At 34.1% G+C, this 27,217-nt stretch overlaps 1 protein-coding gene across 1 annotated transcript in view; it reads right to left on the minus strand.

The window, feature by feature from the left end:
- The window catches only part of LOC111502704 (NPC intracellular cholesterol transporter 1 homolog 1b), a 121,451-nt gene extending 95,343 nt beyond the window's left edge, over nt 1-26,108 (minus strand). The window contains 5 exon segments of the mRNA XM_074181006.1: nt 9,496-9,622; nt 16,001-16,145; nt 19,544-19,741; nt 23,193-23,423; nt 25,632-26,108. Of these exon segments, the coding sequence (XP_074037107.1) occupies nt 9,496-9,622; nt 16,001-16,145; nt 19,544-19,741; nt 23,193-23,423; nt 25,632-25,647 (717 nt within the window). The 5' untranslated portion in view covers nt 25,648-26,108.
- Nucleotides 26,109-27,217: the final 1,109 nt, after the last annotated feature.

The raw sequence follows: 27,217 nt of genomic DNA on the forward strand, positions 1-27,217 counted from the left end.
GTCACTTGAAATTTCATGTTCGTCAATAAACCGGATTTTAATCAAACATAAGTGGCGTCCCTTTAAATATGACCAGGTTCAAAATCTGAAACCTCACGACTTACCTGCGAATTCTGCGAATGGTTTCTTACCAACATACAGGAGGACCCTGAGTTCATGAAGAACATGATATGGACAGATGAAGCCAAATTTGCCAAAAATGATATGTACAACAGCCATAATAGTCATTTTTGGGCAGCAGAAAATCCAAAGCTCGTTCGCCAGCGCAACTTCCAGGATTCATGGAGTTTTAATATTTTTTGCGCTATAAAGAAAGACCGAATTTCATGTTTATATCTTTATGAAGAGAATTTGAATAGCTATAGATATTCGCATATAATTAGGAATGGGGTTGGTGAATCCATAAAGCATGTTTCTGAACAATACCGTTTCAAGTTATGGTATCAGATGGTATCACATAGTAATGATACCGTTGCTGGGTTGTTGAATGGGATGCTCGAAGATCAGTGGCTTTGCTACAATGAACCATTTAAATGTCCTTCTCGCATTCCAGACCTGACCTTACTCGACTTCTTCATCTGGGGATTTATCAAAGGACATGTTTATGCGGATCCTGTCAGTGAGAAAGAAAACATGAAACAAAGGGTTCTGAGAGCTTTCAATAATTTGATTCCTGACTCCATACAGAAAGCTACAAATAGTGGTATGCAAAAAAGAATATATTCTTATTTAGAACAAAATGGCAATGTCTTTGAACATCTGTTGAAATGAACCACAATATTATTTGAATTCAAACAAATTACCTTTTACCAACGACAGAGTTAATATTAGTTCATTTGTTTTCAAAGCTTTCTTGGTTTAGTATTGCTTCGAATGATTTACATTTCAAATATTTCCCAAAATCGGATATATCTTGCCAGGTGTGTATTTTACGTATAGGACATTCTTCATGAATTTGATATCTTTTTTTCTCGTAGTATCCAAAAATAATAGAATAGTGTATGGTTTCCATTTGAAAAAATCGTGTTTCTTCAGTTTTCTCGTTGTTATGTTTAAGGTGGAAATTTCGCCCACCCTGTAAGTAATTTTTAAAAATTCGATAAACTTTTTCATGACTTGATGCTTAAGGTGTGGTTCTGTGAAATTTCACATTTTCAACTGTTACTGTCTATGAGTTATCATTTTTTCGAAGTGGTAATGTAACTGTAAAATTTTTCAGAAAAAAATTAATATCTTGAAAACTAACAAATTTGGTTATATGCATTATTTTACAAAGTGTGCCTAAAATGTGCTGAGAAATTCAAAAATGTAATAAAATACAGGGTGTTCCTTTCGGAATAAGGAAGTTGCCCTCGACTTACAGATAACGGAAGTTCAAAATATTCTAGTTGAGAAAGCCATTTTATAAAACCCACTACCACAAAATTTCAATTTTGTATTTTGAATCGTTCTCTATATATTCCTAACGAGAGCTCGTCGTGAAAGACCCTGCATAGGTGCTTCTTAGGTCTTAAATTCGCACTAAGAAAGGATTCTTGAGTATTCCAATTAGGGCACCCCCCGTTGTGGTAATAGGGGCGCGTTTACAGATGAAGATTATCTATTCATCACTGTTTATCCGTACCGCTATATTTTTGGAGACTGAAATTTTGTATGTAGGTTCGTTTTTGTTGTAGATGCGCAATAAGAATGGATTTTTAAATGTTTCAACTGGAGCGCCAGCCGCGGTAAAAAAAGGTGCATCCATAAATATATATTTAGTATCAGCATTGCACTCGTCCGGAGCCGGGGCGAGTCGCTAGTCAAAATTAATCTGAACAATGAACCAAGCTTTTGCTATTATTTCACTTCGTGAGTTTTACTTTTCATTTATTTATTTCATTTCAGCTCTTTCATGAAAAACAGTCACGAAAAAAGTGGCTTTTGTTTTCTCCTACTGAAATTACTACACTTTGTATTCAAGTAACACCTTATTATGTTTTGCTATACACCCGCTTCATCACTCTGAAGAAGCTATTGAATAGCGAACAACATTCAATTGCATACAAATTGCTGTCAACAAAAGTTGAAAGGTAGATATTATTGCCATTTAGTAGATCCATACAGTCTCCTCAGAGGATTTATCATTGATGAATTCGCTGTTCTCCGAATTGAAATTAAATATTGTAGATTCGACTATATCAAATAGAAATATATACATTTGGAATATTTCATCATAATGAAATTTCGAATCCTGAAAAATATTCCTAAAATTGGTCCGATTTTTTTTTAACATCTCAATATGGGTATTCCAACGGAGATTTTCATCCATGTATAGTACTCACAATTTTGCATTTTGACAATATTTGATAATTTTGTTGTTGAAAGCCAAATTCTCTCTGTTTATGATTTTGTTCTCAAAGAAGAGTTTCCATAATTAAAACTCAATTTATGGTAATTTAACCAGGAAGTTAGCAATATAATGCCATTTATTATGTTATTGTAAATTGCATTAGTATCACTGGAAAAATAAAGTACTGTTGTGTCATCCGCGTTTAATTTAATATTTCCTTCCAAAAATAATCTTGAAAAATCTTGAGTTTATGAAAATGATACCCAAAATAGACCCTTGTGAAACACCGCAAGTGACAGTTTTCCATAAACTATCATTTTTTTCCTAGACATACAAACTGTTTTCTGTTAGATAAATAATTTTCAAACCATCAATGAATAAACCCTCGAATAACAATGCTATTCAATTTTTTCAATAAAATATTATGATTAACTGTGTCGAATGCCTTTTGCAAATCGAGAGATAATCGACCACATTTCAAATATCTATCTAATCATTGTTGAATATTAGAAATAACATCCCTTACTGCAGACTCAGTATCACTCGATCTGCGAAAGCCATATTGAACTGAATACAAACAATTTATTGACTCAAAATAATCTGTCAACCAATTATTCATGACGTTTTCGATAATTTCTGAAAATATAGGAAGAACCGAAATGGACCTATAATTATTCATATCACTTTTGCTACCGGATTGGAATGTAGGAGAAACATGCAATTTTACAGTTACTGGAAAAGATCCAGATTTGAAGGATTTGTTGATTATTTTCATCATAATTGAGACCAATTCTGATCTCACATATTCAATAGCGTATAATGAAAGTTTATCATATCCAGAGGATTCATTTATAGCAAGTTTTGAAATAATATCTGCATTATACAGCAACAATTTCATCAAAATCGCCTGTGGAGTGGAGATGCATACATCTTCTTTTATGAGCACATTTGATCGTTCTGAACTGTTAATTTTAATGTTAATGTCCTATACTTTATTATATTTTTTGTTAAAGAAAGTTTTTGGCTTTCTACTACTCCATCTTTATACAAAAAAGTGGGAATATTCCAAATAAAGGAAGGAAACAATTCAAAGAAGTAACAGTGTTCCATGTTAGTGAAATTTTTACCATTCATTTAGTATACTGTGTAGAAATCCTGCGATTAATATCTGACCAAATTCCATAACGAATGTTTGGAATAGAAACTGAGTAGAGAAAAGTGTTCTTTGTATAATTCAGTGTTCATACAAAAGTATTCGTTTCGAAAGAATTTTTCTTTCTTTTAATTCAATGTTTATATGAAAGTAGCTATTTCAGGATGGCTTTTTCTTCCAGTTTGTGTCTGAAAGTTACTTCTTTTGAAATTGATTGCTTTCTTCCTCTCTTAGGAAGATTCCCACAATTTTTTGTATCAAGATGGAGTATTAGAAAGCTTAAAACTTTCTATCCCAAAAAATCAGTCACTCCTAAAAATATAACCCCTCCAATTTAAACTTTAATATAGTTCAGTTGTTTTTTATAAGATATCAAAATGAAAGTTTTTCTTCTTCACTTGTATGTTTCAGGAACATTGGCGAGGAAACATTAAATTCGGGAAATTCAGCGAGGACTGAAGAGATACCAGCAGACAATTTATCTGCAATATAGGTGAAATGATAACAAAATAGTTCGGATATCTGGTCAGGATCTTCTGTCTTTTTACCAAATCCAGTGCTAATTGATTCCACGATTTTACATTCATTGTTTTTATTGTGTAAAAGTTTATCGATAGATCTCTATATTGATCTGGGAGTTGCATTCTCAAATTATTTCTTGTAAAATTTTGTGTTTTGCATTTTAACGGTTTTCAACTAATTTGTAGTAGTTATACATTTCAATATTATACTCGTTATGTGAACCTTTTTTTCTTCTTATAGTACAACGTATCTCTTGTTTCTATTATTTCACTTATTTCTTCTGGAAAGAATATTACTAGAATTCTATCCCAACACCAAAACATTATTTTTAATACCTCGACACGTGTTTCAATATCCATAAAAATCAGAAAAACATTGATTTTAGTTTTTTTAGATCGATAAACTCCGCAAATCGTAATATTGACTGATTTTCATAGCGACAAATGATATATCTAAGTTTTAAGTTTTCATTAGTTTATAGTGAATATGATTTCTAACAAATATTTCAACTCCACCTCCACTTTGCTTACGACAGGAAAACCCTGCAGAAAAACCTGGGAAGTTGTAGCACTTCTTTTCTTCTTCTTTGATCTAAGTTTCAGTTAAAATAACAATATCTGCCTTTATATCAGCTATGATTATTTTTACCTCTTGTATTTTGTTTTGAGAAATATTTTAAAGTTCTTGTGTGAATCGCATTTGTAATCAAAGTGTGAGTTATATTTGTAATCTTTCGTGTTGTGATTCATAAATTCAATTTTGAAAATTTATTCGAAATATATTGAGTTTGTCAAAATATATAAATGACGCACACACATCTCTGTCAGTTGCCATATGGCTAATTGAAATTTTGTTTTGTATGTTTCATTAGCTCTGTGGCAGTTACAGCACTTTTTTACTGTCAATTTAGTTACAGCACAAAAGGGACACCTGCTATTTCTACAATTTTTAGAGGAATGATTGAACTCGCACTGAGTTATACGATTGTTTTTGTACACTCTCATGACTGTTGCAAATACTGTATATCTATTATTTGTTTCAATTTTCGTTAAAAATTCAATTTTGAAATGATCATTTTCTCTAATTTAATTTTGTTTGTTTTATTTGATACTCCAAATCTTCTTTCGTTAACAGCTCTTCAAATTCAATTACAACTATTTTAATAATCGATTTTCTCAATAGTTTTTCCTTTATGGATGGTATAAGCCTTTCTCAACTGTTTTGAAATTTCTTTTTTCAATTTGAAGGGGTCTTTTCACTTTCACATTCAATTTTGACATGCCCATTTTCTAAACTATACATTTTATTGATTTTTACTTCAAGCACTGCTGGATTTTTTTTCCAAATCGCGAATGGTTTCAATTATCTCTTGAGCACATTTTGGTTTTCTTGAAATATCATTTGTTGTGGTATCCCATATTGGACTTCAAGACATCAGAATACCTGGGTTTCAGGGAAGAAATTTGATTTTCCAGTTCAGATATTTTGTTTAATGCCACACTAAGATTATCTTCATTATCTCGGTCTTCCTGATGGAGTTGTTAAATATACAGGGTGGGCCATCGAAAACTTGACATGGAGGTTGTGGGTACTAATCTTGCAAATCCGAAAAAACGCTCAGACAGATCAAGTTTTATTGGGAGGGGGAATTTTTTTCCCACTTACAACGTCGTCACCTCAACCCCGGGGCAGAGGGGTGAACAACCCTTGGAATTTTAATGGGGAATTCTCTAAACCATAGTGTACATAGTGTAAATTTGGAAGTATTCAAAAGAATTCTTTCCCATAATTAACTTTTTCAATATTGTTAATAGCAACAAATTGATGTACGTCACTGCTCAGTTGGAATGTATTTGGAACTGTTTCATTTGTTTCTTGCGCTACTTTCTTGCAAATTTCAGTTCTTCTCTGATAAGAGGACTATTACAATTGAGAAATGGTTAAAAATGCTGTTTGTATTTCTCATTTCATGTTAAAAATGATATCTACGTTATTACTAGTACGGAGTGCCGTGAAGTGGTTTACACAACTGCAGAAAGGGTTGAGTTGATTGAACTGTACTATGGAAATAGACGTTTTGCTGCGAGAGCCGCTGAACTGTTCAATAACAAAATGGGAAGAATGTGTCGCGACAGTATGTTTTCGATTTAATTGCAAAATTTCGCGCAACTGGATCTGTAGCAAATAAAAACGGCAAATCGAACCACCAGTAACAAATGAAGCGACACAAGTGGCAATTATGGGCCATGTTGAGCTTGACTATACTTTGACCACAAGAAAGATAGCATTTGTTTCCGGAGTGTCATAAACTAGCAGTCGGCGTATTTTAAAAACCAAACTAATGCAAGAACTGAATGAAGATGATTTCGATCGACGCTTGCAATTTTGCGAGTTGGTTAGTGAACGAGCGGAGGAAAATCCACATTTTGTTTTCAACATTTGCTTCAGTGATGAATGTTTTTTTTTCTAAATGGCACAGTTAATCGCCATAATTGTCGCTATTGGACTGATTCAAATCCTCACATTTTTCATGAAGTGCATACTCAAAACGTCCACAAAAATCAAATGTATGGGCTGGAATTTTTGGTGACCGTATTATTGGCCCATTGTATTTAGAAAGCAATTTAACCAGAAAAATGTATCGGGAGCTTCTGGAAGATACTATTAATCCCCTTTCCACTGATATTATTGAAAATGACTACAATTGTCGGATCTGTTAATGTTTCAACAAGATGGGGCTCCTCCGCACTATGTTCTGTCTTTTCGGCAGTATTAGATGAAACTTTTCCGGACCACTGGGTTGGGAGGCGGGGCACTATCGAATGGCCACCAAGATCACCAGACTTTTCGCCGTTAGATTTCTTTCTGTGGAGTCATTTGAAAAGCAAAATTTACTGTACTCCTCCGGCATCGCTGGAAGATTTACGACAACGAATCACAAATGAATGTCGCCAAATCACTCCAGAAATGCTCCACGATATTCAAGAACGTTTCCGGCAGAATCTATATTATTGTATGGAAGCATGAAGCATGGAGGTGCCCATTTGGAGCATATACTAACATGAGAATAAAGTAAGTAACTTCAACTCTAAATTTAATATGGTTCGTTCACATTAACAAAAAAATGTACACCGTTGTTTAGAGAATTCCAAGATATTTCAAACGATGTGCGACTCGCCCCCAGTTTCCTATTAAAATTCCAAGGGTTGTTCACCCCTCTGCTCCGGGATTGAAGTGACGACGCTGTAAATGGGGAAAAACTGTCTCCCTCCCAATAAAAATCGACTTGTCTGACTGAGCGTTTTTTAGGATTTGCAAAATTAGTACCCAAAACCTCCATGTCAAGTTTTCGATGGCCCACCCTGTATATTTGCAATCTTTACACTATCAAATCACGATTCCCTTCAATGAAATGATTTTCTTTTATTGGGTCGGAAAATTTTTGACGCAGCTAATTAAAGAAGGATTATATGAAGGACTTTCTTCGACAGATTTCATACTATACCAATTCTTTGAACTTGTCTGCGACGTATCCAAAAAACACTTCATTATACAACACGCAACACATTGTGCAAAAACGCAACACGTGTTTCGCTGTACAATGGCTTCTGGTGTCTACTAACTATATTCTATATAATCAATGCTCAATATACCCAATTCTATATTGACGTACTTACATTTCAATTACCTAATGTTTACCTAAGTTTGTAATGAATTAAATTACCTGAGCTTATGTCCCAGTTTTCACATTTGAAAAAATATTTAGCAACGGGGAGTTATTAAATTCTAATCGATCATTCAGTTTCAGTTTCAAACTCATCTCTTCTGAATGTAGTACGTCGTATTCATGACAGAACTCATGTCCTTCTGCTGAAAGGTGGTTTGCAAATGTGGAATTGGTCTTACTATTTACAAAATTACGTATATGTTTTTTGATTCTTTGGGAAAATGTTCTTCCTGTTTGGCCAATATACAGTTTTGGGCAAGAGGCCACAAGTCAGCTTATATACTCCTGATCTATCCGACACCGAAGTTTTGTCTTTATTGTCTTTAATAAATTTACTTAGACAATTATTCGTTCTGTAAGCTACGTTTATGCATTATTTCTTCGAAAAAACGAGCAATGTTATTGGTTATCTGTGATAGTTGTTTCTTATTATAATCCACTCGAATTATTAAATAATATCTCGAAAAATTCTGAGTGGGCTATATTCCACATAATTTTTGTTGATTATGTCACTGTTATTGTCACATTACACTTGGATACAAATTATTTCAATAATATGCACTGATTTGTGTATATTTTTTTTTCTAGATGAGCTCTAATATTTTTGGGAAAGAAAGTTTTCGGCTTTCTACTACTCCATCTTGATACAAAAAAAAAGGATGAGGGAATCTTCCAAAGGAAGGAAGGAACTAATCAATTTGAAAATGAGTAACTCTATACATGGATGTGTAGATCATGCAAAGAAGTAACTTTCAGACACAAACTGAAAGAAAGTCCTTCTAAACAGCTACTTTCATATAAACATAGAATTACACGAAAGAAAAAAATCTTTCGAAACAAATACTTCTATATGAACACTGAATTACACAAAAGATACTTTTCTCTACTCAGTTTGTATTTCAAACATTCGTTGTGGAATAAAGTTAGATATCATCCACATGAGTTCTACTTTAAATGAATGGTAACAAATTGCACTTACATGGAACACTGTCATCCTCACTGGTATACATCGATGTTTCGCCTTAAGACACTTGTCCTAAGGCTCTTCAGTACCAAATTGGATAACATTATAGAAAATACACACAATTCATTCATGCATTACGATTTTGAATGTCACGGAATAAGCTTGATCTGCTTACGTCATCGATGACATCGTAATGACATTCACTCATCTATTTGATTCAATTCCAGCCAAGAGGAATTTTATTTGAATTGAAGGGGTTATATTTTTAGGAGTGATTAATTTTTGGAAAAGAAAGTTTTTGGCTTTCTACTACTCCATCCTTCCTTCCTTCCTTCCTTCCTTCCTTCCTTCCTTCCTTCCTTCCTTCCTTCCTTCCTTCCTTTTTTTTGCATCAAGATGGAGTAGTAGAAAGCCAAAAACTTTCTTTCCCAAAATTTAATCACTCCTAAGAATATAACCCCTTCAATTCAGCTCTAATATGTTGTAACAATACCCTCTCCAACTCTGTATTTGAAAATTCTAGCTTTTACACTTCAAGCACTACTTTTTTGATGTAGCTGACACTGACACTTGCCTTTTTCTTATTGAGACTATGTGTGTTTCAGTTTATAATTCAGTTATTGCTGGTCGATCCATAGACTTCACTATGCGACATAGAAAAACAAACTTGACAGTTCAGTGCACCCTTAAAAATTTCTGTTACAATTCACAGTTGTCAACTAATTTTTCAAAGGGTATATTATTTTAGATTATGCTCTTTCAGACTTGTGCTGCATCGGTTATCATCATAAACTCACCCAAGCTTCGTCACAAGAATATGATGTTGCATTCACAGCTCCAACTACGGACTCATTTACAGGATGGAAGATCATCTTCATTGCGGTGAAGGGGTTCGTAGCTGGATCGGTCGTAAACGCAAAAAATCTGAAAACAAACTTTAGGGTAAATACACGTACAAGTAATTTATTTGCACAATTTTATGAAATTGGGTACTATTAAAGAGTAAAAAAATGGGCGATAGAAAGTTACTGAAAAAGTATATATGAAAAGTGACAAAATAATACAAGAGAGCACTGACAAGTCGTTATTGACTTGGGAGGAAAAAATGCAATGTCGGCATATCCTTCCAATTTCTGTATAAGAAGTTCATGCTTCACGGTGACAAACTAGAAATCAGACGGAAAATAGCCTAAGTCATTTTTCTTAGTAAATTGTTGAACAATAAAATCGATTCAGAATAATATTTGGGAAAGATACCGTTCAAGGTAAATGTTTATTCCATGCGCAATGGTGATTTATTCAAGTTGTCTCTAGCAAGTAGTAGTCATTTCTTTAACGCTCCAATAATTATAATAATAATCTTTATTTTCTTTTTGACAAACAGCCATACATCGAATCAACCGTTTTTGAGAAACGAATACATTATTAAAATGTGTGGAAGATCCCCAAAAGCTTAATCCATATCTAAGGCGCGATTCGGCATGTGCGTGATACAATATAATTAATTGTTTTTCCGTCAAAACTGATCTCAGATTCCGTAGCAAATAGTTTACCGAATTCATTTTTGAAATAACCATATGGCATTGCTTTTTCCAATCCAAGGTTTTCATCTATGAGCAGTCCAAGAAATTTTACATATGGGACAGTATCTATCTGATTATCATTGATATTTAAATTAATTTGGTCAGTTTGCTTATTTCCATTACGGAAACGTACACAATTTGTTTCATCTGCATTTAGGGAAGAGATAGTTCACAGAGAACCATACATGTAAATTATGGAGGGCATTATTACATTGTTGCTCGAGTAACACGAGTAACAACAATATCACGTATGTTACAAATATACAATTCCACTTTTTCCTCTGTTGACCTATTTCACTTACCCCTTTCAAAAGTAAGATTTTCTAGTAGAAACATACTATGCACTAGGTAGGGTAACTGTATTTTCATTTCTATTTGTAAATAATTTTGATCTAGCTCAACTCTTTGAATGTAATGATGAATCTTGTGATTTATGTGCGACTCCATTATTGGAACTTTTGTTCTGTTGAGTTGCCAAAGCTGTAAATAAATACGCGACGAACTGTGGCTACTCATCATTTTGAGGTTCAACTCAGTACACCTCTAACTTTATTGTTTAAAAACTCTTTCATTTTTGGAGAACTACGTATATGTGGAAAAACGTTCTCAAGAAACAAAACTGCCTTCTCAGGTACATACTCCATCATAATTAGCCAGAATATACAGTGCATTCCATTTAAAACTAGCCACCCTGAATAACTTCTTTTGGTACAATGATTTTCAGGAAAAGTAAAAAAAAACGTCAATAATAGTATACAGGAGGACACATTTTGACATATTCACATTTGATGTTACTTTCCCTATCGCACCTAAAATTCCCGTCCAAACAATCAGTTTTTGATGTTGTTGGGTATGTAATAAACATTCATTCATTCACCCAAAAAACAAATTTCATACAGGAAATTATGATGCAAATTGATCCGTTCAGTGAGACTTTCACAAAACTCGATACGTCTTTCGAAATCATCTTCGTTCAATTCATGACCTAGTCTAATCTTATATGAATTCTGAAAACATTTGCACGACTGATTCCTGATTCTCGGGATAAGAGATTGCGAATTTTCCATTAGTCCAACGTGTCCCAAAAAATGCAGTACAAATAGCTTCATCGTTGACAACTCCTGAACGGTTATGCTTTTTATTGTTAACAGATCCAGTTTCCATTTCTTCAATAATTCAGAAACGTATTTATGTTGTACATTGGATGTGTTAGATGATTATCATTGAACATATGGGCTGCAGCTCTAGCACTATTTCCATTCTGGTTGTACAACCTCACTATTCCAATCCGTTCTCGAAGCGTATAAACCATTGCTTCCCAAGAATTCACAAAAACAGAAACACCAATTGTGAGTTCACCTGGTAGATAATCGTTATTGTAGAATGAGACAAATACTAAATGAAGAGAATATCTAATTCAAACTTAACTAGTCAAAATAATACTTTTTTGTAGTATACTTTACAAAAACAACTATGAAACCTAGGTATTTATAACAGATTGTACAGAAGTTCATTCATGGTGGCTCATTTTTAGCTTCCAAGCTATGAGCTTTAGACCATAATGTATTGTACTTTGTTGAAATCTGTTCATTATGAAACATCTAATAATGCAAAACAATTGATCCATTTAAAGAAAATGGTGACATGCTATCGCACGATAGGCAAAGGTGTTTTTTAATGCTTCCTGATAATCATTGTTCCAAAAGTTATTCAGGGTGGATCGTTTTCAACTCAAATAATTTGTAGCTCCCGAACCATAAGCTTCAGATCACATGTTTTATACTTTGTTGAAATCTGCTCATCATGGAGCATCTGATAATGCGAAAAAAGATAGGGTGTGGCTTCATTTTTGAATAACAAAGACATTAAAACTGCATTTGGAACACGTAATCCGTTGGCAGAGTTAGTCAAAAATAATGAAGAATAATGAATCAGGAGTATATAGATTGAATTGTGGAATTTGTGCTAAGGTATATATTGGTCAAACCGGCAGAACATTCAGGAGTTGCATTCAGAAACATCATATGACCTATGTAAATACGAAAACAATTTCAACATCAAATCGTCTTCCAGAAAAAAACATATATTTAACCGAGATTTCGGAATTTTGCACAAAAAAAAATCAAGATTTGAAGCCAAATCATTTGAAAATTTTTGGAAATCAATAAACTTAAATATTCAAACATTTTACTGAATAACCAACGGGATTTAAATAGATCACCATTAATGAATTTGTTTATGGATGTACCTGAGGTATATAAAAGTTGAGTAGATGTAGAAATAATGTATACTCTAGGTCAAGGCTGCTCAACCTTTTTAACAGTCGGGCTAAACGGTGGATTCAGACTTCACGACGGGCCACTGACAATTCCTATTTCAGTTACTCTCAAGACATGCGCAAGAAAAACCCAGTATTAAAAAGTAAAATTAAATTTTTGTTTATTAGGTAATATTATAAACAAACAAAGAGTATCTTACGCTGAAATTCAGCAACTAAATAAAGAAAGAAAATTGAACTTAAGTATGTATCTTCTCAAATATAAATCTAGGGTAAGTCGTTGTTACAATCAATGTGATTTCTGCCATTGTTTGTCTCTTAATAATTTTCTTATGTTAGGTGACAAATCCGATCTTAATAGTAACAAGTCACAAGGTCTGAAAATACCTTTCCACACACTTATGTTGATCCAAAACTACTTGAAAATTGTAACGCCAGGTCAGTTATTTCTGGAAATTCTGCTTTTGGCACCAATTTCCAGAAATCTGCAAAATCTTCTGAAGAATTTTGTGCTTTCGAAGACAATTTGTTGGCAAAAAGGTTTTTTAACGTATCGTGATTTTGCATTTCAACGAGTTCCTACTGCGGCAGGAAATTTGGTGGGATTTTTCAATTTGGTGCGTATTTCAAAACTTACTTGCGCGGGCCATTTAAAATTCTTTCGTGGGCCACATTGTGGCTCGCGGGCCTGGGATTGAGCACCCTTGCTCTAGGTAATTAGAATTGAGTATGAACCAAGCAGGTAGCTCTTGCTAGTGATTACATGGGGTATATATAAGTTAGAATGAGCAATTAGTTTTCATTATGTTATTTACCACGAAAAGGCGAAATATGTCGTGATATTATTTTCGGAAATAAAGTTAGTAAAGATGAAATAGTTTTCGGTGCAGCTCTAGCATGCTCCGATAAAATTGTAAAATTGCTTTACGATCTGGATACATTTCACGCAGTAATCTGTATAAATTTCTGTTGAGTTCGCATCAATCATAATTGAAATTTCAATCCCCTCTTTCAGATAAAGGCATTGAATTTTTTTATAAGATCACTATCGATTAGATTAGAAGTACCTACGTTGAAGCGACAACAATGCATAATTGAACTCTTCAACAAATGGGATAAAAAATATATTCGAAAAATAAACGATTTCTCGTTTTGCCTCCGACTATAGTCGAGGGCAGAGATCACTACTGAAAGTGGTTGGATACAATGTTATCGTATTTTTCCTCAGTTTATTCAAGTAGTTGTAACAACAAAACGCGGTTTTTCATTTCATTTTTTAATACATTTATTCTCTCTCATTTTGTACCCTGCACCAATTGGTAGCAACTCTTGATACATTTTTATGATTAGCTAATTGAAAAAAAGACAATGGGTGGTTTCGTTTGGAAATTATACAGTGCGGTCCTGAAGTAACTGATTAATTAATTTTCTACGTTGAATAAAATTATTCAACTGCCCCATCAACTCCCTAAAAGCTATAGCTACCCTTATGAAAATTTTCAATAGAAAGAGGTAGCGTGTAATATCTCATTTGAAAGGCTTTTCAATTCTCTATTCAGCCATATGGTATTTTTGATTTTTGAAATAAGATACTCAAGAAAAATTCAATTTTATATAATACGAACAGATCATCCTCGGGACAAATACCTATCACGATTGACTAGTCTATCAGTTATTTTGTTATCAAAAAGTAGCATCGGATGTTTTTGTGACATTTGGATTCGATGTTTCCCTAAAAATATCCTTCTTTCCGAAAAGGCAACAATTGCCTTACATGGAACGATGAACAAACAAAATTGTTGGTATTGGAGTTCGCAAAATCCGCACTGGATGAGTGAATGCTACACTCAGTATCCTATTTGAGTGAACGTTTGGGCTAGCATACTGAATGACACAATAATTGGACCATATTTTTTTGAGAGGACAGTAACTGGGGCCAGTTACTTGGATTTTTACAGTGGGGGATAATCTACACAACTCTGTATAATTTTTGTATTGAAGAAATTCAATGACAAGGCTAGTTCTGGTCTTATTATTTAAAAAAATTCTAGCGCCTATAAATCAATTGAATTTTGAAAAAAATTGAACACTTCAATAATTGTAATACTCGAATATATATGTGTACAGGTTATCGGTTTTTCAGACATTTTGTAGTTGTAATTTTGAAAAACTTCTTCACAACTTCAACTACTATCTACGTTTGAAATATGAAAATATATTTTACTATTCCTCAACTCCCTATTTTGTAGTAGAAGTATTAAAAATGAACTCTTGAATCTATCATATTTTTCTAGACCAATTAATTTTGTAGGTACTAGAATTATTCAATAGTGAAGAAAAGAGAAATGAAACTTTTTTTACTACTTTCATTTGTAACTAACGTTACTGCAGTTTCGTCCTATACAGAAATTTTCAAACTTAAACAATAAACTTGTATTGGATATAGATATCAGAAGGATTGAAGAATTCTGGATCAGCTTAGGGAATGTTTTTGGAATTTCAAGTAGAGATTGTTTAATACGAATGGACGGCACGAAAGTGTTTATTTGAGGTATAATGAGAAATTCGACATAGGTAGGAAAGGTCATAATAGCGGGTAAGTCCCAAGATAAGGGACACAAGGAACAACTAAGGAATTGAAAATCTAGCTATTTGTTGCTTACAATATCTACGTGGAAAAAAGCCTAAATATACAAGTTGCTTTGGTAAAGATATTCGGGAATATTGAATCTCATGAGGATAAGTGGATTAGAAAAGACCCATTTATTAAAAGACCAACTGGAAAACCCCGATAAGGAGACACTTGAGAATAATGAAAACCTAAATAACTTGAACAAGATCAGTTAGCAATATCTCAAATAAAAATAATGCCATAAAACAATCTACTTTTTTGTACAAATTTTAGAGCTGGCAACTCTAGGATACATACTAAAAATTTAAGGTTCACAATTCACTTGAAAAATTTAATAATTTCGATAGCTAGATTTTGCTATCGAACTCAGATAAAAAAATTAAAAGTAGTGCAAGTGTTAATTCACTATAACTTTCTGCAATCCGGCCAAATCATTACATCAGAGACATACTGTGAGGAAGTCGACAAAATGTAACGAGAATAGCGTCAGCAGCAGCCAGCAATGGTCAATAGAAGAAGTTTGAACGTGCTCCACGACAACGTCTTTCCGCACGTTCAACAAATCACCGCCCGAAAATTAAACGATTTGAGCGTTGAAGTTCTCCTTCCCCTACTATACTCCCCAGACCACTCGCCAATCGACTACCATCTCAAGAACACGCAAAAACGGCCTTCGTCGACTTTATCGACTGATGAATAAATCGATTTGTGTTACGTTGGTAAAGTGCACTGATTCAAATGTTACTTACATCGATTGAATTGAATAAGTATTCACTGAGATATTACAGTTTAAAGTAAGTAGTACTTACTGTAGTGGAGTGCATTTACCGCTCGTTCCACATGCGCTGTCTAGAACTAAACCTCCTGTAGACGGCATTGCAACATCTTTGCATGATTCGAAAACTTTATTCATTGTCGATTCGTAAATGTTCAAATCGAAGTCGGTGAGGTACCCTGAAAAATATTCTTAATTAAAATATATTTTCTGAGAGATTTTCAAATTATTTTTCAAAACATAACTTTCAGAGTAAAATCAATATTATGAGGAATTTGAAATCAAGAGCAATTGCCATTTTCAATTCTGAATTCCATAACAAAAATCTCCAATAAATTGACAATTAATTACCTAGTAAAACATAAGAAAGGAGTTCATATTTCCAAAATACAGTAGTGAAACCCAAATATCACAAAATTACATTTGCAGAAAATGTATATGATAAACTTGGAATGCTACTCAATACCGAACAAATAAAGATTTCAAATTGAAATACAGTTGGAAAGCATTTTTTCTTGCCAAAAAACAAAAACACCACAAGAATCACAATCCAAAAGCTTCGGCTGATACTCCGCCTATTCACCATATACTGGAGGTTTTTTTTTTTGTTTTTGTTCCTGTATACTGTTTCATTTCATTTTTGTCCATTCCATTGGTATATATACAGGGTCCTGCAACAGTGGCGCGGTGTTCCATATCTCTATATAGGAAGCAGATAGGAATCTAATTTTCTATAATATTACCTTATTGCTCGAGCTCGACAAAATAAAAATATTGGCGGTCACACAGAGTGTTCGATTTTTTCTGGGCGGATCCCAACTGTGTCTTTTTAAATGGCAACCTATATTTTTTATCGCTTTTTCGGTTTCTTCATAGAAAATAAAATAAACTTTATGTATATCTGCACTTCGAAAATATTGATGGTTTTCGAGATATCTAGCATGACAGGTTTTTTTCCAATATTCGTCACTCAGAATATTTGAAATAATAAAGTGGTGCCAAGTCCAGTTGAAATTTTTTTTTGGTCGAATATTCTACATTGGTAACTCTCTCAAACGATGTATCTGAAATCGACCAGTGATATACAGGGTATGAAAAACCGCTTGCCAAATATTGTAAATGAAAATTTGCAAAATCTTCCTTATATTAAATGGAACACCCTGTATATTATTGATCCATAAGAAGCGCCAACGAAACCTCTACAAATTTCATTAAGTATTCCCTATGGCTAAGTTCAATAGTTTTTCTTAAATGAGCATTTCTTTCGAAAAATGGTCATTTTTTCAAAGCGAAATCCATTTGACGACTGATAAAAATATACGAAAGATATCTTGTTTCAATTTTGTACATTAGAAGGTGTCCAAACAAATATTTTTTAACGAAATAAATGTATGTACCTATCACTTTTTGCTAAATGGAAAATTATTTTTTCATTGGATGCAGAATTTCACTCATAAATCGTGCAATATCATACCAAACAAGTTAAAAGAAAGAAACATTATAAATAACTATTTTTTTCATGTTATTATATTCATTCAGAGCTTGAGTTCTAGATATTCAAATTTTGAACTATTTTGTATAATTTCTATTACACAAACAGCAATTCAATTGCTATTCTTCAGCCGTTCATAGCTTTTTTCCCTCGTGTTCTACAAAGGAACATTTAATCTCAGTCTTGTTTGAAATAAAAAACAGTACCTACAACAAATCAATAAAAATAATCTGTTTACAAAAACACAGACAAAACATCGAAACCTTTTGATCTTTTCGCCTACTGACGGAAAATTTCATTATTGCAAAAACAGTCGCCGGCGACAACATTTTCAAAATGTTTCTTATTTTGACGACCCAAGTTTTTGTTTTGTCGAGATCGATACAGTTGTTGTTTTCTTGTGGTTTTGTCCGTTTGGTGGAAAACCGCCATAACAGTTAACGTTTGTGTTTGAATCAGAGAGTGCTCCTGTTTCAGTGATAACTTGAATAAAGTGAATCGAAGATATGAATCGTTCGTAATTTTCCAGATTTTCAGACTAATTGAAGTCGTTTGATAGTTCACATGGTTTATTGAAAAGTTTCGATGCTTTTAATTTTTCACGCTACACAAATAGTTGTTTTACAACCAATATACTGTGGGCATTTCACAGTGAGTAAAGTTTATATGAAAATTATAAATTTTAAGCTCAGCTTGGTAACGGCTTTGTCCAATGGTTCGCATAAGGAAATATTCATACTGCTAGATTTTGACATGAGGTTTCTTAATAGTGAATACCACTGGTGAATCGGTGGCTGAGATATGATGAATGTGTTGTTTTTGAAAAAAAAAATACAAATGTGGAACGAACAGGTGCATTATCGTGAGGCAAAAGCTATGAATTGTTTTTCCATAATACTGTACGTTTTCTTCGTATCTATTATTTTTCGCAAACGGCGCATAACTTCAAGATAAACCTCCATTTCGACCGTACGATCATGGCACCGCGACACGTGTTTCGCTATACAATAGCGACAACTGTCGCGGTTTTAGTGAAACTGCTGCAACATGAGTGTCAAAATTCATTTCCTTCACTCACATCCGGACTACTTTCCCGAAAATCTAGAGGCTGTAAGTGAGGAACAAGGAGAACGGTTCCATCAAGACATAAAAGAAATGGAACGCAGATACCAAGGTCGGTGGAATGTTAATATGATGGCAGACTACTGTTGGATGTTAAAAAGGGAACATTCACAAGAAACCAAAAGAAACTTTGACGGAAAAAGAAAACGTTTTTACAAAGACTTATAACCACTTTGCAAACACTTGAGTATCACTATTATGCTTAGTTTAGCTACATAGCATTTTTTTTTGCTTTTACTTCATGTTAAAATAATAAAATTAAATCCACAATGCCTCGTTTTTTTTGTACTTTTTCAATTATTTCATCCTTATTTTGTAGGCAAACCTTACGTGAGACATAAAAACAAATGTCATTTTTGGAATCAGCGCAAAAAACTACATAAAGATCAATTAACGAAATCAAAACAATTTTTTTAAAGTTTTTTTGCAGACCTGTGTAATGATTCGACGATTCTCCATAACAATTTTCTTTACTTTCTCAACATTTCCATCAGTTGTTATGCTGGGGCGTCCAGGGCCAGCGTCATCATTCACTTCTTCTCGACCTTCTGTAAAAAGCTTGTACCACTTCATTTCACGAAATCTTGCTGCTATACTATTATTACCATCACTTCCAATCGAAACACTCAAAAAGTTGGACTCGTTAGGCTTTTCATCCAATAATAATTTTGTATCCAATTCAAATAACTTCTGAATTTTGACGTCGAGCCTTCTGTTATTCTTGAAATACTTTCATTAGGTTATTGAATTGTTCTTCATTAATTTTGATTTGAAAGTGGAAAAAATATATTCTTATAGTTTGGCAAGTATCTTTCAAAATCTAATTCGATTTTGAACAATTTCACACTGAATATCTGGAGAAAGTGTTCGTTAAACATTGCTACCGAACATGAATGCAGAAAAAATTAGAGAAAACGTGTGAAAGACAGAATAAAACGATAAAAAACTGCAAAAATAACTTACGTCGAGGCCAATTTTTGGTAGACGGCTTGAAGTTATAATGTGTCACGAATTCTGATTGGTTAGGATTACAAGATATATCGCAAAAAAGACTGTATACATTTTTGGCACACGACGGGCATCTTTTGAAAGGAGTCGATTTGGCAAAACCACCTGCGATTCCGATTATTTGGGTGGGGTCACAGCATAGATCTCCAGTTTCTGAAAGTAAATGTTAACATTAGTAATAAGAGCGATAGTAAATCGCTACATATTATAAGACAAAATTCCCTTTTGCGTCTGTCTATCTGTCTGTTTGAACATGAAACATTCAAATACTACCAAACGGATTTTCAAACGGTTTTTAGCAATGTTCTTCTTTTATAGGTCTTCAAAAATGACCGAAATAGCATCTGGCTGTCTTTCAAAAATAGCTCACCATACTTATTCCAATTTTGAAATAATAGTTACATATAGTATAATAAGGAATGATTAATACGTTAAATACAGTGAGCATTCCATGCAGATTGTAATTACCATTTCCATCCTACAATTTTTGAATCTTAAGAGTTGACACAAAATCATAAGTATTACGCGACAAAATAATTTCAAACGACCTCACAAGCCGATGCGACAAGGGTGATCAGGAAATGTTGCAATTGCATTAGCCTTATTCCAAGCAGTGAATAATTTACAAAATTTATAATTTAAAATGTCTCATCAGATGCATCGTTTATAAAACTGAATAAGTGTTACCTTTCTGGATATGTTCTGATTATCAAAGCTGTGCTTGATGTCAATAGTGCTTTTCAACATGTAATACGTCAGGTTAGGTCCAAATAAACCCAGCTTCTTAACAAAGCCGATTAGGCACATTATATGTGCTCTGCTGTTTCATCATTTTCCAAACAGAGGCGATTCACACCGTCTTCCGACAAGGAAGTCAGCAGCCTCATTGCTTTCCAGGCTAGTATGGCTAGAAATGCAGACCAGAGGCAATCTGTTATATCTTCTTATCGAGGAGAGTCGTTTTTGACAATTTGCTACCAATTCAGACGTTGCTTGGTAGGAGCCAAGAGCTTCCAACGCCGCTTGACTGTACGAGAATATTTTTATTCACTTGTGTATGAGGTTGGATTCTTCCAATCTCTCGGCACACAGTAGCGAAAATTTCCGCTTGAAATACAGTCGCATAGGTTCCTAGGCAGGTCGATATCTCTGTCCTGGGTCTGCGATTGAAAACACCTGCACCAGAACCTGAAGGTATTTTTGATCCATCTGTGAACCAACAAATATCTGCTCCTAATATTTCCTTCTCATGGAGGATCCAATTCTCTATACTCGGGAACCGTCCTTTTTAAGGCAGATCGTAGTTGACAGTTAGAGGCATAAAGTCAGAAGTCATTTCCAAAATGCTGTTACTTCCAGTGTCAACCAATAGTGTGTTGCACTCGGCATTAAATTGATTTTTGCAATTGGCAATGTGTACAAGTCTATATGAAGTCCATCTAGCTTCCCTCTCCAGAAAAATATGGAGAGGAAGTAGATCTAGAAGGGTCTCCATGGCCGCTGATAGTGTGGTACTGATGGCACCACTGACGGCCAGACAAGCATGTCTCTATAAGCCAGAGAGCTTGGCCAGAGCCGTTTCCTGTAAAGCATCCGACCACTAGGCAATTGCGCCATAAGTGATCATTGATCCGACAATCATCACATAAATCCAATGGATTTGTTTAGGACCTGAATCCCACGTTTTACCACAAATCCTTCGGCATGTCCATAGGGACAGTTTGGCTTTGTGTAAAACTTTTTCTAGGTGAGCGTGCCAGGTGAGTTTTTCATCAAGGACATTGCCAAGATATTTCTCCTCCTGGTGAAGGGGATTATCAAAGTTTTGCTGGGATTGACAGACATCTGCTCCTTCAGGCACCAACTGTGAACAACGTTCATCGTGCTTTGGAGGATACTACAAACAACCTTCTCCAATATGGACCTTGCCAGGATAACAAGGTCATCTGCATACGCTTGCAGATCAACTTTTCTTCTGTCGACGACATCAAGCAGACTATCCATCAGGAGCGACCACAGAAGGGGAGATGGTACCCCACCTTGAGGGCAGCCCCTTGTGACCCTGAACCTAATGGCCTCGCCTTGAAAAGTCGTAGTTGCAGTTCTGTTTACTAGCATGTCATAGATCCAGACAGTTATGGTCGATTCTATACTTCTCCTAGCCAGAGATGATCCTATAGATTCAGTGCATTGTCAAATGTTCATCAATGTCGAGAAATACACCAACCGTAAGCTCCTTGTTGTCAAGGGATTGGGACATTTCCTCTACAAGGTTGTTTATTGGTAAATCTGTCGATATGCCGGTTTGATAAGCATACTGGTGGTTATTCAGAAGTTATGCCACCCTCCTGATGTGTCCGTCCAGTATATTCTCAAGTCCTTTCAACAGGAAGGATGTAAGGCTGATTCATCGTACCGATTTAGGGTGTGGGTCTTTCCGACTCACTTTAGGTACATATACCACCCTTGCTGCCAACCAACTGGATGGTATACAGTTCCACGCTATACGCCAGTATACGTTCCACGTAGTACGTTTCGAATAGGAGCTGGAAATATACCATCCTCTCCAGGAGTCTTGAAGGGCTGAAACAACTTGATAGCCCATTCAACTACTGGTGTTGTGAGATATTCTTCTTGATGTTTTTTTTGGCGTTCAGCGTTCTCGAAGATGGGAGGTCTGTTGTTTTCAAGAGTCATATTTCCAGGAAAGTGGTTTTCTATCAAAAGCTCTAACGTAATAGCTCTAATGTGATACATGCTCCATACTACAATTTTCTGCTACTACCTTATCATTATGACATTTTCCAAAAAGGATTAATCTCTGAGCTGAGGTTTTCAATAGGATAATTCAGATTATGTTTAGAGTGAATGTCATCAAAATCAATTTTTTCGGATTTAAAATAATTGTAAGTTAAAGGTTTTTTCCAAAATCGACAAATCATATTCTGTATTAAATAAACCACTATGGTTGAGAAAAGACAGGTCCTAGATAATTCGTTGCTGATTGTATCCATGAGAAACACTCTGTTCTCTCCCTGATATAAAATTTTCTGGAAAGCCTTGAAAAAGTCAAATTTCTCTTAAACCATAATTTTTGAGATCATATGCAGTAATTGTGAATGTGATATTGCAGCAAGCCTTTTCTTTGAATCGTGAAATGCTCCTTTTGTTTTTTGTAACTGTGTAAGTATATACATGTTGTGTGAGCTACTTAATACCAGTGAACCATTCCACTAGCAATCCGATAGATCGCATAGATCCCTCAAAATCCGACAGTACTGCCGTGACGCTTATTGGCTGATTAAAAATTCCTCTAACATTTGGGTTGCAATTCTCTCATTGCTAAAGTATATTTCAACCTCTTCTTTCGGAGTTTGTAATCTACCATGTGTACTTAACACAGGATGATTTCTTCTCAGCTTTATTTTATGTGCATTCAGCCCATCTTCTTCAGTTGGTGAATGCCCCTCTTCCTATATTCTGAAACCCCGATCGCTTCCAGCAATCCATCTGCAGTACCCGACGTTTTTGCAGTAGGAACAACACCTTTCCATATTACAATTCAAAGCGGTGAATACAAATTCGAATATAACGGAATACTTACTTTCATTTTCGTCAAGTAAATGAGGACAATATTCTTTCAAAGCAGTAATACCCTCTTCATATTTAGGATCTGACTCAGAAAACGGTTTCGGATCTGGTGGTATATCAAAATATGGAATACAGTACTGATCAAGTCCTTTGTCATCGACATTGCAAACGCCGTAAAAGCTGCATTTCGCATTGACATTGAGAGAAAAAGTGGACAGAAGCCAAAATAAAACAACGGCATGTTCTGCAAAAAAAAAATCTTAAATGTAATAAGGGTATCTGAAGTATTTACATAAACTGAGAGTAATTATGTTTTGGAATTCATTTAGAAAAATGTATAAAACTGCCACGAGGTGGTGTCACTTTGTGGCAGTTTGATATAGCTCAAATTATGGAAAATAAATTAAAAAACTTTCCACAATGTCTCCAATTGGGGGAAAAAGGGCGTTCATAAAATAAAGTTACTTTTTCATCACTGTTTCTCCATTCCTGTATCTTTTCGGAGTCTGGAATTTTGTATGTAGGTTCATTTTATATATTTTCATCACTGTTTCTTCATTTCTCTAAATTTTCGGTGGGTGAATTTATATTTAGTATCAGCATGGCACCCGTGTGGGGCCGGGGCGACTCGCAAGTAGAAATATATGAGAACCTCAAAAGAGAAGTATCATCAATTGTTTTACAGCAGTAGAAACAGGCCTTTGCCAATCATGAAATTTTGCATACGATTTTTAGTAAATTAATTCCATAATCTTCTTTATATCAGTGAGGAGTCAACCTCTTTCAATGTAGTGACTTGTTTTATTGTATTGACATGTTTAAATGTAACATTCTTTTCGACACGGACATCCTCACTAACAATAAATTGAGCCCTTTCATAATAATTTTATATTGTACTATAAAGTAATTTGCCCGAGGAATCGGGCAAATTACGGATATGCAGTTGGTTAGTACCTCGTCCACTAGATGGAGTGACATTTTGTTGTTTCGCTCCAACTTAGGAAGAGGAATGAAATATTCTCAAAGAATTCCGGTTTTCAATTATGGAATATCATCGACTTTAGGTCGATGGAAATTTTCTGTGAAGATTCCTGCACTGACGCCTGTCGGATATAATCCAACGCCTTTCGTGGTATTAGCCAGAGGACTAGTTGTTTTCTGATAGGCGTCAGTACATTCAACCTACTGTGTAGGTATATTCGAGACTGGCTTGAACGTTTAAAGTTCATTTCTTTAGATTTCTTTTGCTTTAGCTAGATTTGAACTAGACTACGGGCCCGAAGCTTGTCTTAGGTGATCCTGCTTTCCATTTCAGTTTTTCGTTTTCCTTTTCTTTCTTTACTATTTATTATTGTATTTTTCAATTTATTTTTTCGTTTTAGGTATCAATGATTTTTTGGAATGATGGGAGCATGTCGAAGGCATGAACTACATGACCTAAAATGTGAAAATGTCAAAGATATCAATGGAATCTTAATTGTTAATGTGGAAGAAACTGAAAAAATATATGAATCTACGGTCGAAATTTCGCCCATCTTTTTTTCGTTAATTATTTTAATAGCGAATGCACAATTCAAAACATTGGTAATAATAAATTTGGTAATTAAGGGAAGCAAATAGCAACATAAAAATAGCTTAATCCGAATTTATATACAGGGCATTGTTTCCGAAGGACATCTGCAACCTTATTAGTTGATGTCAGTGGTGATATTGCTGCATTAAAACGTCATGGTGACCGGAAATCGAATTTAGTGGCGGAAGGCTACATTGAAAATTCAATTCAGAATGAATTCAGCATTTCCAATACAATATTGAACTCTATTGAGACTAGCATTTATAAAATAAATGCATTCCTTCCACTTCCAGATCAGTGGGATTTAGAATAAACTTTTCAAACTGGACAATAAATTATCATGATATTTTCGAAAAGTCGGATTGATTACAATCATTATGTTCAATATAAATATGAATAAAATGTTCATAGTTTTTTTATATCCGTGGTAATACCCTAGGTAATACCATAAATTACAATTTCGTAGAATTTCTTAAAGAAATACACCTTCGGCTCGTTTCGTATCCCGGTTAATGCTCGTGTATTAATAACCATCAATACATGATCGTTGCATGATATTCTATTTTGAATTATAGTGAAATCACATGGAAAACAAATGAAAAAAGTTATTGAACAGTACATACATGTCGGAATTGAAATGAAAGTAAATTGCTTAAATTTCGAACAATCTAGCAATCCATAAATATTACCACCAGCTACTTTCAAGTTTCAGCAACATGATCTCAATTTCCACTATAAAGGCTCAATTTGAAAGAACACAGAAACATTAATGTTTTGCAATGAACAGGGAATATAAAGCGAGTTATAATAAAAAACAAGGTTCCACAGTCCTGTCATACTTCTAACAGAACAAATGTCTTTTGATACATTCATACTCACCCTCAATTACTAGCATCCTGACAACTTAACCAAATGAAAGCAGCTCTACGATTGTTAGCAACAATCAGCCATTCTGGGGATCAGAACTTGCTCGTAGTTCTCTTGATTTATCAAAATGTGATATCTTAACTGAATGATAAAATAGATGCATTCTCAAGTATGCAGACAGAAAAAAATATGAGATATCCCAATATAGCTAAACAAGAGATGAATATAATTTCCAGCTGAAAAATCATTGACATGAAATTTTCATTATAGTCATTTATATGGAATTGATGAAGTACTCAGCTCATTCATTTGATTTATCTAGTCACCTAGAAAAAATCCAGAGTTAGTGGTTATATTCGACAAAATACGAAACAATGAAAATAAATTAGGCAGACTGTTGATTCAATGTAATGCCAACAGTCACTTTACTTATTACCTTCATGGAGTTCAACTAGAATAATTAGAAAATATTCAGTTTTTCATCAGAACAAAAATGTACTGCATCAGAACAAAAAAAAGTAAGGCGCTTCGAAAGCGGTGCCTATGCGAAAGTAACGATTCAGATTAGATTTGTTACTAGCTTATTTTTCTAATGAAAAAAAATTTATTCAAACAGTTTTTTGCACGCACATTCCATCTAAATTCTATAATGATAATTCTATCATCATCTAGACGCTACTCAAACTAGACGTGTCATCCTGTTGTATGTCCTTTTATACGGTCCGAACACCTCTTAAGTTTTCCCAGCATCCATAAATTTAACAGTCATAAATCACTTATCGAGGAACAAGTACAAATCAAGACACAACAAGACCTCACATTCAAATTATTAAACAAATCAATACACACTTCTAGAAACAGTAAACCTAGAGAAGATTCAACACAAAGAATAGTACCTGATGTAACCCAAATACAGGCAAATTTACCTAAAGAACCTGGAGTACCTGTATTGAGGCGTTCAGACCGTATAAAAAAACATACAACAGGATGACACGTTCAGTTTGAGTACTATTGTACTATTGTACTATTGTAAAACAATAGTACAATAGTACGATCAGCTATCGAAAGTGCTCGCATATATATATATATATATATATATATATATATATATATATATATATATATATATATATATATATATATATATATATATATATATATATATATATAGAAATACGGAATAATGTTGGGGATGCAGTCAAAATTGCTGGGCTGTTGTTTAAAGAATACTCTTTGTTATATGGTCGAACTTTCGAGAATGTTTATTCCCCTTATCAAGACATCTACAATAAATTGATAACATTGAAGCAAAATTGTAAAACAATAGATAAAAAGTACTTACTAACTTGAGGTTATATTAAAAAGTCGAAAATTTCACTGAGAAACACAAAAAAAGTCCTTTTCATTATGTAGAAAAGTGTCACACATTAAAATTTTTTATGGTTTAAAGAAAATATATATATAAAATTTATTCAGAATAACATTTAGAGGATTTGAAATTTTAAATTTTATTTTAACGGCCATGCATGGCACTTACTAGTGGCGTGGTAGCAACTAGAAAGAAAGGAAACAGGAAATATCTGCAAATTGATCCGTGT

This window comes from Leptinotarsa decemlineata, unplaced genomic scaffold (genome assembly GCF_025532065.1).
Source record: "Leptinotarsa decemlineata unplaced genomic scaffold, Ldec_3_MD MMD2_tig00026307_RagTag_RagTag, whole genome shotgun sequence".
Classification (NCBI taxonomy): domain Eukaryota; kingdom Metazoa; phylum Arthropoda; class Insecta; order Coleoptera; family Chrysomelidae; genus Leptinotarsa; species Leptinotarsa decemlineata.